Source organism: Cuculus canorus, chromosome Z (genome assembly GCF_017976375.1).
Source record: "Cuculus canorus isolate bCucCan1 chromosome Z, bCucCan1.pri, whole genome shotgun sequence".
NCBI lineage: Eukaryota > Metazoa > Chordata > Aves > Cuculiformes > Cuculidae > Cuculus > Cuculus canorus.
The window spans coordinates 66190318-66202938 of NC_071441.1; the positions used below are offsets into that span (position 1 = coordinate 66190318).

General features: G+C 39.8%; 1 protein-coding gene across 1 annotated transcript in view; it reads left to right on the plus strand.

Annotated features, from left to right (window-relative positions):
- The window catches only part of ADAMTS12 (ADAM metallopeptidase with thrombospondin type 1 motif 12), a 157346-nt gene that overhangs the window by 94141 nt on the left and 50584 nt on the right, over positions 1 to 12621 (plus strand). The window contains exons 8-12 of the mRNA XM_054054706.1: positions 917 to 1060; positions 1759 to 1903; positions 5961 to 6053; positions 6284 to 6429; positions 7245 to 7414. Of these exons, the coding sequence (XP_053910681.1) occupies positions 917 to 1060; positions 1759 to 1903; positions 5961 to 6053; positions 6284 to 6429; positions 7245 to 7414 (698 nt within the window). The remainder of the gene's footprint in view (positions 1 to 916; positions 1061 to 1758; positions 1904 to 5960; positions 6054 to 6283; positions 6430 to 7244; positions 7415 to 12621) is intronic.

Genomic DNA, 12621 nt, shown 5'->3' on the forward strand with positions numbered 1-12621 from the left:
ATAGGATGAAGTGTAATGGTTTTAAGCCGAAAGAAGCAGATTTAGAAGAGGTATTAGGAAGAAATTTTTTACTGTGAGGGTGGTTAGACACTGGAACAAGTTGTCCAGAGAAGTTGTGGATGTCCCATCTCTGGAGGGGTCCAAGGCCAGGTTGGATGAGGCTTTTAGCAACCTAATCCAGGTGAAGGTGTGCCTGCCCATGGTAGAGGGTTGGAACAAGGTAATCTTTAAAGTCCCTTCCAAACCAAATCATTTTGTGATTCTAAAGAAATCCTTTAATTAAAGTCAGAGGAGCTGGAGAGCAACATGTTCAGAAGACCTGCCATGGAGGTCTTTCTAAGGCACAGGTTAAGAAAGCTAAATAGGAAGAAGGTCTGGAGGCTGAACGCAAAGTGGTAAATAATTTGGAAAACAGTACCTCTGTCTCAAAATCGATTTAAAAAGATACAAGCAATAGAGATGTTATTATAAGGCAGTGTATGACTGTGTAACAAAGCCTGATCTTAAGTTAAAGTGATACAAGTCTGAAATAACTGGGATCCAGGAGCTAAGAAGCTCTTGACTTTAACAGCTTTAACGTAACTAGTTTGAACTGTGACTCCCAGCACAGCTGTGCCACATGGTTGTTCTAACTCCCTTAAAAATACCCCTGAATATAATCTCTTGTCAGTCAGTTCTTTATTTTGTACCAGACAATATTGCTGTACATAACAGGCATGTTTGAAAGCCTGTTGGAGTGTGGACTTCTTTGTAGACTTTGGGTGAAGTCTTTTATAGGGTTGTTTTAGCAAAAGTTATCTACAACCCACCAAGGGAAGGAGCATCTTTAGGGTCTTTTTAAGCACAGTATGGAACCATAGATAGGTATAGTAGAACAAGTCACCTGGAATTATTAGATGTTGGTTTTTTTCTCCAGTTTTGGGATCCAGCACGACGGAAAAGAGAATGACTGTGAGCCTGTTGGAAAGCGACCATATATTATGTCGCGACAGTTGCAGTATGATCCTACTCCACTCACCTGGTCACAATGCAGCAAAGAATACATCACACGTTTCCTAGAGTGAGTGATCAGGTTGTAGCATTTCTATGAAATGAGCATAAGAGTGTATGAGATGTTTATGTGGAGTTTAAAGTAAATCCTGTAGTATTACATTACTAGATGTAGGCTTTTTTAGTGTGCTTGAGTTAATTCCCATGGAGGACATACCTCAAGGTTATTGCTCACTTAGTATTTGGGAAAAGCTCTGTTATATTCTTGCTTTCTAGAAGTGAACTCAAGTCTTGTCATATTGGTTAAGGTTTGGTGCATCCTGCAGTTTTTCACAGTTATCAGGAAGAAAGAAGCCTTTTCATCAAGGTGTCTAATGGGAACATGATAAACCTTGCCTTTGGCCACAATGACATGTGCTTGATTTCAATGAGTTGTTCAAATTCATTTTGTTCTTTTTAAAAGCAGAAATGTGGTATAACTTTAAGCTGAGGCTATGGTTTGCTCTGAAGCCATTCTGCAAACCAAAATGACCTCATAACACTGCCACTTTGACAAGCTAAATTTTGCCTTTGTAATCCTCCCTAACTTATAATAGATGGAGTGCTGTTTGTTGGCAGCACTTCAGCATATCTTAACTGGAATCTGGAAGTACTGTTTCAAAAGGCCATAAAAAACTTACCATTAAGAATTAGATATTGAAATTTTATACAGACGTGAAAAAAGTGTGACTGTGTTGTTTTTTAAAATATGCTGGTTTTGTCTTTTAGCCGTGGGTGGGGATTCTGTCTGGATGATGTCCCCCAAAAAGAAGTTTTGAAGTCCCCAATCATTGCTCCTGGCGTGATTTATGACGTACATCACCAGTGTCAGCTTCAGTATGGTTCCAATGCTACTTTCTGTGAAGATGTGGATGTAAGTGCTGTATGTTTTTCTTCATTCTCCTAATAGGAACTTAAGCTTCTTGAACAGTGTGGAAGTGCAGTCAGTAAACTTCAGTTGCTAATTACAAATGTGGTATGTTCAGAGTCTTGTAGCCTAGATGTGCAGTGCAGGCATTCCCTAACACTGTTTTAATTCCACTCTGCAGATTTTGAAAGTGAGTTGTTGCACTGTTTGCCTTGTATTCTGCAAGACCTTTACTGGATCTGGCCCGGTTATTGTTAAATGCCTGTCTTTCAGCAGTAGAGTCATTTTGGTTTTAAGTTTATAATACTTACCTTAGGTAAATTATCAATGCAGCTTAAATCCCACTTCAAAAAACAAGATGTTTCAAGTTTATATCTTTCAACTGACCAAATCATGCTGCAAACAAACCTTCAGTTCCAGGAAGAGTTTTCTGAAGCAATCAGGGCTGTGATCTCTTCCCATATGTCCTGATTTTCCATACTCTTGATGGTCTAGCTAATTAAAGAAAATTTCAGTCCATGCACCTTGAAGAATCTTTGTTTTCCCATCAAACATGAGATTTTTAGGTGGAAATGCATAATTTACAAAGTACTCTCTGATCTGTTGTTTCTCACAGCCCAGCAAAACAATGTTGTGTGGAGATGCAAGGGAGCAGCATAGTCATAACTCTACAGCATGTAGGAGCCACTGCAGAGTAACAGATTATATTATCTAAGGTGCAGTAGTATGGTATTTTAACTGTAGCTGGCACATTCAGAGCTATTTGGCTCCATGCAGCATTTTTCTGCATAGAACGGTTCAGAAACAGTGGTTTTAAGTGCTAGTCTAGCTAAATGATCACTAATCTTTGCAGTGTTTTGTGTAGCAATTTGCAGCAGACGTTGCAGACAGCATCCAGCCCTGTTAAATACAGCTGTAGCGGAAGTGCTGTGGCAGCTATCAGAAGTGCTGGAGAGATTTTAGGCATGTTTTATGCACAGCTGTGGATTGGGGACTGCCAATGTTGACTGTTTATTCCATTTGCATAATTTTGCGTTTCCTTATCTACCCTTCTATTAGGGAGATTATTTTTGATTAATCTTCTCAGCCTTAATAGATAACATGATTACCAATGCTGAACTGCAGCTACTGAATCTGAAGCAAGTATTGAAAGATTGCTTTCTTTACCTGCTGCTTCAGTTTCCTTAGTTACTGTAATTTGTCTGTTGGTACAGATAGAAAATTAAAGTGTAATTCTGCAGGATTGGTTCATTCTATCTCTCTTTGTGTTTGAACCTCTTATGCCTTTACATTCTACATGTCCTGAGTAATCAGTTTTACAGCTAGACATATGTCAAAGAAGTAATTGTTATCATCTCTTTTTGCATTTTCCTGGAAGGCCTGTGTTTTACAGATAGCTGCACTGGCAAGGAAAGGAAAAGAGAGTAGTATAGTCTTCCTGGTATGTTGAATGATCAGTATAGTCATTTGTCTGACAGGTCTGACTGTTCTTTGCCTTTCCACTGTTTACTTAGTGCTCTCTCACTCCCAGGCTGCATTTGTTCTGTGACTTATAATGTCTGACTGAATTTGATCTATAGATTCTTTTTGAGAGAAGAGTCTGTGTTTAGCTACAGATGCCCAAGGGTTCAGCAATTACACTTAGAAAAGACTGAGTTTTAGAATTTAGATAGTGGTTTCCACAACCATTTAGGTAGTAAGTCCTCTAAACATCTTGTGAAATACATAAATATTGTCCCTCTAATAAAGAAAATAAAAGAAAAATACCAATTAAAGGGAGGGATTTTCTACATGGAAGTTGATCCATAGCTTCCTATAGGACAGGCTGTAGGAGCTCAGAATCCTGATCTTATTACCCTCTCTGTATCTCAAAACTCCTGCTGACAGCAGTTATACTCGGTCCTTTTGGACTTAACTATTTTAAGGCAGAGACCCTGGTCTCACAGATTAGGTGGAAGGTGTATACCTTATTGCTGATGATAAAAATCTCTTGCCTCACAGTGACTCTGTGGTAGCACGATGAATTTCCTGGCTGTTACCTCCAAAAGCACACAGTAAACAGTTCTTTTTCTTATACTGTTGTTACTCCAGTGTACTTAAAGATGGAGAAAAGCCCTGGTACATGGAGATCAACGTGGAAAAAAATCTTGCATACCTAGAGAATTTGCTTCCTGAATTCTTGACTTTGAAATCTATGAGAGCATGTCATAAAAATGTAACTGTCAGTGGAACACTGTGTTGGGTGTCTGTGTCTTTCTCTGGTATCTTAAACAGTGCAGGAGTGCACTTTGTACACTGAAATGCAGAAAACATATTCTACATACAAGAGTTAAAAATAAAGGATTAATTTCATAACAAAAGAAAATTCATCACACAGAACACTGCAGTAGCTCTGCCTTAAGAACCTGACAACTATGAATTCGCAAAGAATTGCCAGGTAATGCTAGTCTTGAACTATAAATAGGGAATTGCAAAACAACTTTTGACTTGTATACATCACCTGAGAGCAGCTAAATGGACAGAGATGCAGTGCCCCACAGATTGCGTTCCAACTGGAGATTTGGAGTGCATTGAGATGTTCTGTTCTATTAGCTTTCTTTCAGATGTCGTAGATGAAAGCTAGGTGAACATATAATGCGGAAAGTAAATAAAAGGCAACTCTCTCAAAACAGAATGTGCTCAAGCCTAGCTGTTTTAAATAGAAAGAGGTCAGAAACCAGCAGTTTTGTGTTTTGCACTCAGCCAGATGTTGCTGCTAGCTCACTGGGACTTCATGATTTTCACAAGGGCCTGGTTTCTGTGTTGGCTCCCAAACCTGGTATGTCATAATCCCAGTAGGAACTGCTAGTGGGATCCTAGCGGGATCCTTCTTGTTGGCTCCTTTCTGTGATGACTCTTACAGATGTCCCTGCTTCAAAGATAGAGGCTGCCGGCTCTGTTCGTTCTCCCAGTGCTGAACTTTGCAGCTCAAATAGCCTCAGCCAAGACCTTGCCCGGAGTCCCTGGGCTTTTGCTTCTGCTTTTCTAGTTGGGAGCGCACAGTCTCTCAGACACTCAGGGTTTCTCCAACTTGGAAGTGGTCTTCCACACAAAGCTCTGCTTATTCAAGAGTTCCCAAGTATTTAGGGCTTCTGTGTGTCAGTCAAAAAAGAATCTGGCTTGCCTGTGAACTGAGGAGGAGGAATAGCCCACAACTTCTACTTTGCTCTCTAGAGAAAGTTCTGATTCAGTGAAGATAACTTGTTGTAAGGTAGCTGTAATGTTTTCTTGCCTCTCTAGCTCTGTTGACTTTCAGGAGTTTCTGTCCCTTCTGTGGAGTTGATCACTTCATGTGGAATAGCAGCTGAAATGCTGTGCTTTTCTGGCAATGCGCTGTGTTAAACTGGCACCAGTTTCTGAGTAACTTAATATGCAAGCATTCACTAAGCAGAGCCCTTACTATATCCAGCCCACTAGGTTTTTTTCCTCTGCCAGTTAGCCTGGACTGCTTTTTTTTTAGATCATTCCTTTGCCATCTGCTTGGGTGATGTTATAGACACCTGCATTTTGATCTCTTTTTCCCCATCCACTTTTGAGACCTTCATGGATATTAACATGACTGTTGCTCTTGGAGATATGACATTGCTTTTGCTTACTCAGCTAGATTCTCTAACCTTTGATTTCTCTGCATGTTTTCAGGCAGACGGCAATGCAAGATTGAACATTGTATTCATCAGTACTCACCAAATGAAAATAATACAGACTCTGTTCACCTTTGCTCTAAACAGTAATGCCCAGATTTTGTAAAGTCCTTTTTCCTGTGTGGGAAAACAGGAGACAGCTGAGTGCTGAGCAGCAAATGAGAACAATACTCAAACTCTAATAGTTCATAGAAAGTATTCACCATTTTGTGTTTGTCATATAGCCCCTCCTTCTACACTAATGAGGAGTGCCTAAATTTGGACCCTTGGTGGGTTTTAATTTGTGGAAAACCCTGAACGTCTGTCTCTGGAAATGCAGCCTTTGTAAGGTTTGCACAAAACCAGCTCTGCCTCAGACTGCTGCAGTTTTCTTTCTTTTCCAGAACCTCTGCCAAACACTGTGGTGCTCAGTGAAAGGCTCATGCCGCTCCAAACTGGATGCAGCTGCAGATGGAACTCGGTGTGGAGAAAACAAGGTGACTGAGAGCCACGCTGCCTGATAGCTGAGCTGCCTGCCAAAGGGCGGTGGAGGAACTGTCAGTAGCTCCGTCGGTGTTTAATGTGAAGGATGAGCATCCAGTGACATCTACATATGAATTTCTACTTAAGTTTTTCACCTTCAGGGACTGAAATAAAAAATAATTCACAATAACATTTTCTTGCAATAGTCATTGAAAGCTATTTGTCCTTTCTCTTCTCTCTTCAGTGGTGCTTCTCTGGTGAGTGCATTACAGTAGGCAAGACTCCTGAAGCAATCCATGGTGGATGGGGCGTTTGGTCATCCTGGTCCCATTGCACAAGGACATGTGGGGCAGGAGTTCAGAGCGCAGAGAGACCGTGCGATAACCCAGAGTAAGCTGAGTGCACAATCTTTTCATACCTTTTATTCAAGACCTTTGAGGTACTTTGTGTGATGCTGAGTTATCAGCAGGTGCCACAGACAGTGAACACAAGTCCTTCCCAGGTAAGCACACCTTTGTGAAATTCAATTGGCCTAGCTTTTACAATCATCATCTTCTTCTATTATCCTTATTTTTACACAAAATGAAAAATCATCTTATTTAGCAGTCAGGCTTTGCAGAAATAATAGAAATGTTGCTTTAATAATACTGCTTTGAATTGCTAAATGTCCTCAAACACCATTTAAGAGCAATAGCTGGTAATCTGTTCCTGAAGTAAATCAAGGACTCACCTTTCGTGTTTTGTTCTAGTCATCAGCTTTGTTTGAGCTTCAGCTGCACAAGTTGGTAGGTACAGAACACGAAGGGTAGAATTTTTGTGATACGTACTTGAGTTCATGAAGACCCTACATCTCATTTTCAAAAAACACTAAGTGGGTGTCTTAACAGCAGGAGTTACTTGGAATTTCTGGAACAACTGTCAAACATTCTGGAAAAGATGTTTTTTGGGGGAAGTTTGTTTGATAAGGTCATTTATTGTGAGCTCAGCTGCTCAATGTGCCAAGCACTTCTTTGGGATACAATGTATGTCTGGATCTCTGTGCTGCATACAGACACATCTGGGTAGTTGAATATGTGAACAGTATCTCTACCCTGTCATGGATTCAGATTCACCTTGTTATCCCATTGGAACCTGAAATACATTGGTCTCCTAAAACTACCCTTTACTCAGAAACTCACATCCCAATCTCAATATTCCTTTTCTAGACCACAGTTTGGAGGAGACTACTGCACTGGAGAAAGGAAACGCTATCGCATGTGTAACATTAGCCCCTGTCGCAAAGGTTTGCCAACGTTTCGTCAGATGCAGTGCAGTGAATTTGATACAGTTCCTTACCAGAATGAATTCTACCACTGGGTTCCTGTTTATAACACGGGTACGCAGCTACACATTTTTTAATATCTTGCTTAAAAAGTCAAATTTACAGACCTATGAGAAACCTCTATGAGGGCAGGATGTCACTGAATTGTAAGTCTTTTGATTAATTAGAAAAATCTGGTGTACTTCCATCTGCAGGTGTGCCTTTTAAGTATACAAAAAGACAGTGGTTCTACTCTGAGCGTAGAGAGGTTTGCAGAGCTGTAGCAGTAGTGGATGTGAATGTAACAAGCTGAGTTCCTGGGAAGACATTGACTAAGAAAATCTGTTGAAGTATATTTGTACTGATTATTTGGGACAGATGTAAACCATTTTCACAGTGTCAACCGCAGAACAAGAAGTACAGTAGTGTGGTGTAAAGCTGCATATATGGATCTGCGGGCATCCCTGCACCTAATAAGCAGAACTCTTCCACTGCACAAATGTGGCTTTATCATTTCCAAACCCAGGTCTGCATCGTAAGTGTACTTGGCACCACCCTGGGCAAATAATACCTCAACAGGTTCAGTACTGTACTGCCCTTTACTGTAGACACAGAATCAACGCCTCTGCCTTATCCCATGCTTTGTAAGTGCTACTCACTAAATACAAGGGTAACAGTTATTACCATGCAATTTGATTCTGATATACATGAAAGTAAGGAGTAGATTATCCAATAAGAGCTATCAATATATTTTTTTAAGACAGTTTTACTTGCTAGTTGTACTTTTTGCCTGTTCACTGCATTTTCATAATTATTGGCAGTTCTGAAAAAGTTTCCTAAATTTCACCTACAGCTTAAATTTCACCTAAGAAATATACCATTGAATATGAACCTGAGCAGGCAAACTTCAGGTAAATTACTGATTAAAGAAAATATGATTGACAGAAAAAGACTTTTTTGGAAGGACTCCAAGTAAAATAAACCGTGGTAAAAGCTAACAGCCTACGGCTTAGCCCAAAGTCAAGCTCATCAGTTTCTGCAGTCACTTGTCACAGAAACTGAGATTCCAGTCCTCTCTGTTACTCACAAGTACTGCTGCTGGGTACAGCCTTGATTCTGTTCATCTAGGGCAGTTCTGCATGTGCGTTTGTTGTGTAAGTCTACTTCTAAAGGATATTAAGAATCATGACTCAAATGCTTCCAGGACACTGGAAGGTAATCCTGTGGTGTGCCCGTGCCATATTTCAAATAGAACTGATTGGAGCTTTACAGACAAACCACTTAACTTTAGAATGCTGGGCTGTTGAGCCTGATATATTTCATTTGGAACATCCTGGGTTTTGGTGACCTTTTGCAAAATCCTTCAAATACCAAGCAAATATTTCTTCTGTGACTTAAAAAGCTTCTTGGCTGTTTCCACCTGTTTTCTCAGCTGCAGAATTTCAGTCTAGAGTTACAAGTTTTCCTCATGATCTGTGAGGTCCTTTATGTTTGCAACTTTATTCTTACATCACAGTGATGACATTTGAAATGTTTTCTTGTACTAAACTCCTAATGTACAAGAATCCTGGCTTCCTCAGATAGGCAAGTTCTCCTAGGAGCATTCAGCTAAACAGACAGTTGGCCCAGTCCTGGGCTGATCCTTCATCTGACATCATCATTGTATGATTGAGGGTGGGAGGCTATTGTGGGCACATGGTTTTCAGTTTTGTCCAGACATGGCTTTACTTATTGCACTGAAATACATCTCACAGCTTTTTATCCATCTCAGTTCCAAAATTTCTTTCACCTTACATTGGTTGCAAAAGGTATCCTGGGCACGGTAGCTTCAAATGGGGTCATGAGACATTGCTTTCTCTGTGAGAAGGAGAAGTTTGAGCCTTTGTTGTGAATGTTTGTCCTTAACAAGCTAAGACTTTAAACAAAAGCAAACCATCAGCCTCACATGAAAAAAGAACTGATGTTTCAGGGCTCTGGAGACTTAATTACCATGTCCACCATATGTCCACCAGACTTTGTCAGTGTACTGCTTAACTGGTGCCATCCAGTTTCAAAGACTTTTCACAGCACTCTTGCTACTTCTTTAGCTTGCTGCCAAGAAGGTTTTGGCTTGTGTTTTATCAGGAGGCATTTTCAATCATCTTGTGCTGCACGTGGGATATTAGGGGAAAAGAAAATGTCATGAAGCTTTCCCTAACCCTGAGTCCACGTAACAGTTTTTGTGTGGAAGCGTCTAGTTGAGGAGATGAAACCTTGAGACAGACATTTTGTGACATTCTCTGTTCCCGCATCCAGCTGGAAAAATGGCAAATGGTCTAGGTGGTCACAATTGTCTCTCCTGGATTTAATTTCATAGCTTACATAAACTAGTTCTAATGAATGTCACATTATTAAACACCATCATAATGTCCTTTTCTATTCTGTAAATTGTACCTTCATAAGAGGACAAAGACCCTTTTTTGAATAAGCTTATGATTTAATATGAAGTGAGATGCAACAAGCAGCTTTAACAAGCAACCTGGCAGAAAACCAGTGAATGACATCTTTCTGTTACCTAGGCTAAAAATATTTAAGGTTTCAGTTGAGATTTTTCCTTCCTGTTTTAAATGAGTTTGAGTCTACTGGAGAACTTACATAGTGCTATTGTGATGCTGCCCTGAGCACAGGAAGCCAAGTGCCTCATGCTGGATGACCTGAGTAATGTTGGGAGTCACAACGTGAAGGGGATGTCCAGCAGCTTTGACCAGAATACTTCCTGCATTGTTCTTGTTACCAAGTCCCCTATTTTGATGCTTTAGTCAGACTTTGGTGCTAATGTACTTCTTATGCCTCTTATTTATTTCCTACCTTTTCATAAATTATATTTATCTGAATCTGATAGTTTTTCAGGGCTTAAATTCTGTGTAGCAAGTACAAGTTCTGTTCTGAATTGAATAAATACCTTCCTTTCTCGGTCAATGCCAGGTTCATCTCATGTATTGTCAGATAGGGATTATGTAGCTCAAGCGTTCTAAATTTCATATTTCTTCCCAAATTATGTCTGTATCAAATAAGATCTCTACTGATTGCAGGGGCTGAGCTAACAGTACAAGATAATGCTGCTACTTCTTTAAAATTAAACTTTCTTTTGGAGTTCCAAGCTTGATTAAAGTGGTAAAATTGGTTCATCTTAGCTTTATTTTCCTGTTTTGTCTGTGTTTGGTAATAATCTTTTTTAATTTTCTTTGGACTGGATTTTCTCATCCAATTCTGAGTTCTCACAGAGATGAGGGCTGGAAGAGAAGAGACCCACTTGACCTCTATTCCTCCTTATGAAGTAGGAAAAAAATATTTCGGCCTTATCTTCTCCTGGCGGACACATTATCATATCCTTCTCAGTTAGGATAAGCTGGATCCTTCCTGCATGTGAACTCATAAGAGTTTGCTGTGGGGGAAACAAATTTAAATTCAGAAGGGAGTATGTTCTTTCCAAGTTATCTTCATGTTGTTCTGTTTACACTTGGTGAATCTGGATTTTGTTATAAGCAGGGGAAAAAAATAATATGCCTAAACTGTAGGATTTTTTCTCAGCTTTGCTTGCTTGCTTCCTCAGTCCCATGCTGATTACAGATAAGTCACTGGGTGCTTCCCAAGCACTGTGGCTTGGGATTCAGTTATATATGGGTTTCTTTTACATATTAAAGGATTAGTCTTATCCCTATTCAAATCAGTGGTGTAACCTTGGTGCAGGATGTAGGCACTCCAGAGGGAAAACAGGATGCAATTTTTCGGTGCTTCTGAGTGTGGGTGGCACCTCAGATAAAATCTTATGTCCAGCAAGGGACAACACACTACCAGAAGGATGCAGCCAAACTGGAGGAAGTTTACAGGACAGCAAAATGACAGCCAAATGATTTGGAAAGAATAGTTTATGAAAAAAAAAAATTGAAAAAAAGCAAGTTCCGTTCTAGAAAATAGCAGGTTAAGCTAGTTAATTGCCAGCTACTTGAAGAGAGTTTCTAAGAGTATATTTCATGCCTGTCCCTGAGCTAGTAGAGATATAGGCTAGCAAGGTTGCATGGCTCCATGCAGTGTTGTGCTTGGGTCTGGAAGAAGCTGTCAATACCTAAGCAGTTCTGTGCCTGTGTTAAATGACTTTGAAAATCAGGATCCTGTGGTCTTATGAGCTCAATTTGAATGTAGTTCTTCTGCTTTCAAACGTGGATTTTAGTGTCAGGTTTTCTGTCATTGTACTACTACACACTGCAAGTTCCCACCTCATCCAATCAAGTAGTGTAGGAATTCCCAGTGCGAGTAGCATCCAGCTGTTCTTCTCGTCTGTAAATGGTAGGACAAGCAGAAACAGCTGAAACAGCACAAGGGAACTTTAAGTTACCCATTAAGAAATCTTCGTTGCCATATGGGTGGTTAAACATTAGAGCAGGTTACCTGGGGGGTTTGAAGAATTAATATTATCGTTGTAATTAAAATAGAATGTGGGCAGAATCAGTCTTAGTGGCTTTGATCCTACTTTGGTGTGGAGGGATAGGAAAAAAAGTTATAGGCTTTACTCAGGCAGAAATCAGCTCTGTTTATGTGGGAATTCAGTATGCTTTTTCTGAACAAGGGTTATGTGAACAGGGTCATTGCAGAGTGCTCACAGATTGGATCTACTATTTCATGCCTATGCTGGACTGCAAGACTTTTAGTGTACTTTTGCCTAAAAGTTACTAAGACAACAGTACTTTTTGTTAGTGTCTCATCGTGAATTAATAAAATTTGCTGAAGTATCTGAAACTGCTTTGATGAGTTCTTTCTGAGGAGCCCTAGTGCTCATATTGATCTCCGTTTAGTCTTTTTACGTTTTCAAATCTGCAATGACATTTAGAAAATCTGAATCCAATGCCAGTCTTTTCCTTTCAGGTTCTGCCATAATTTTGGGAAAGGTATTTATTTTCCTTGTATGTCAGCTCTCTATCTGAAAATACAAGGTAAAAGTACTTTCTATATCTGTATCTGTTTTGTGTTTAAAATGTTAGACTTTTTGAGGACAGTGACTGATTCTGGTACATTTTATTTTCAGCTGCAGAAAAGTGGGGCTTTGATCTTTTGTCTGGTCCGTGAGTGCAGCTGTAAAAAAATAATAATGATAGATAAGTAAATAATTCTCGAAAATGAATGGCTAATACAGTGCTAGGATGATTTCCTCAGTGGTGCCCTAACCAGCTTCCTGTGCAGATGAAATATCAAAATAACTTGAAGATTTATGGTGAGGGTGTGAATATTGGATAGGATTGAATTTA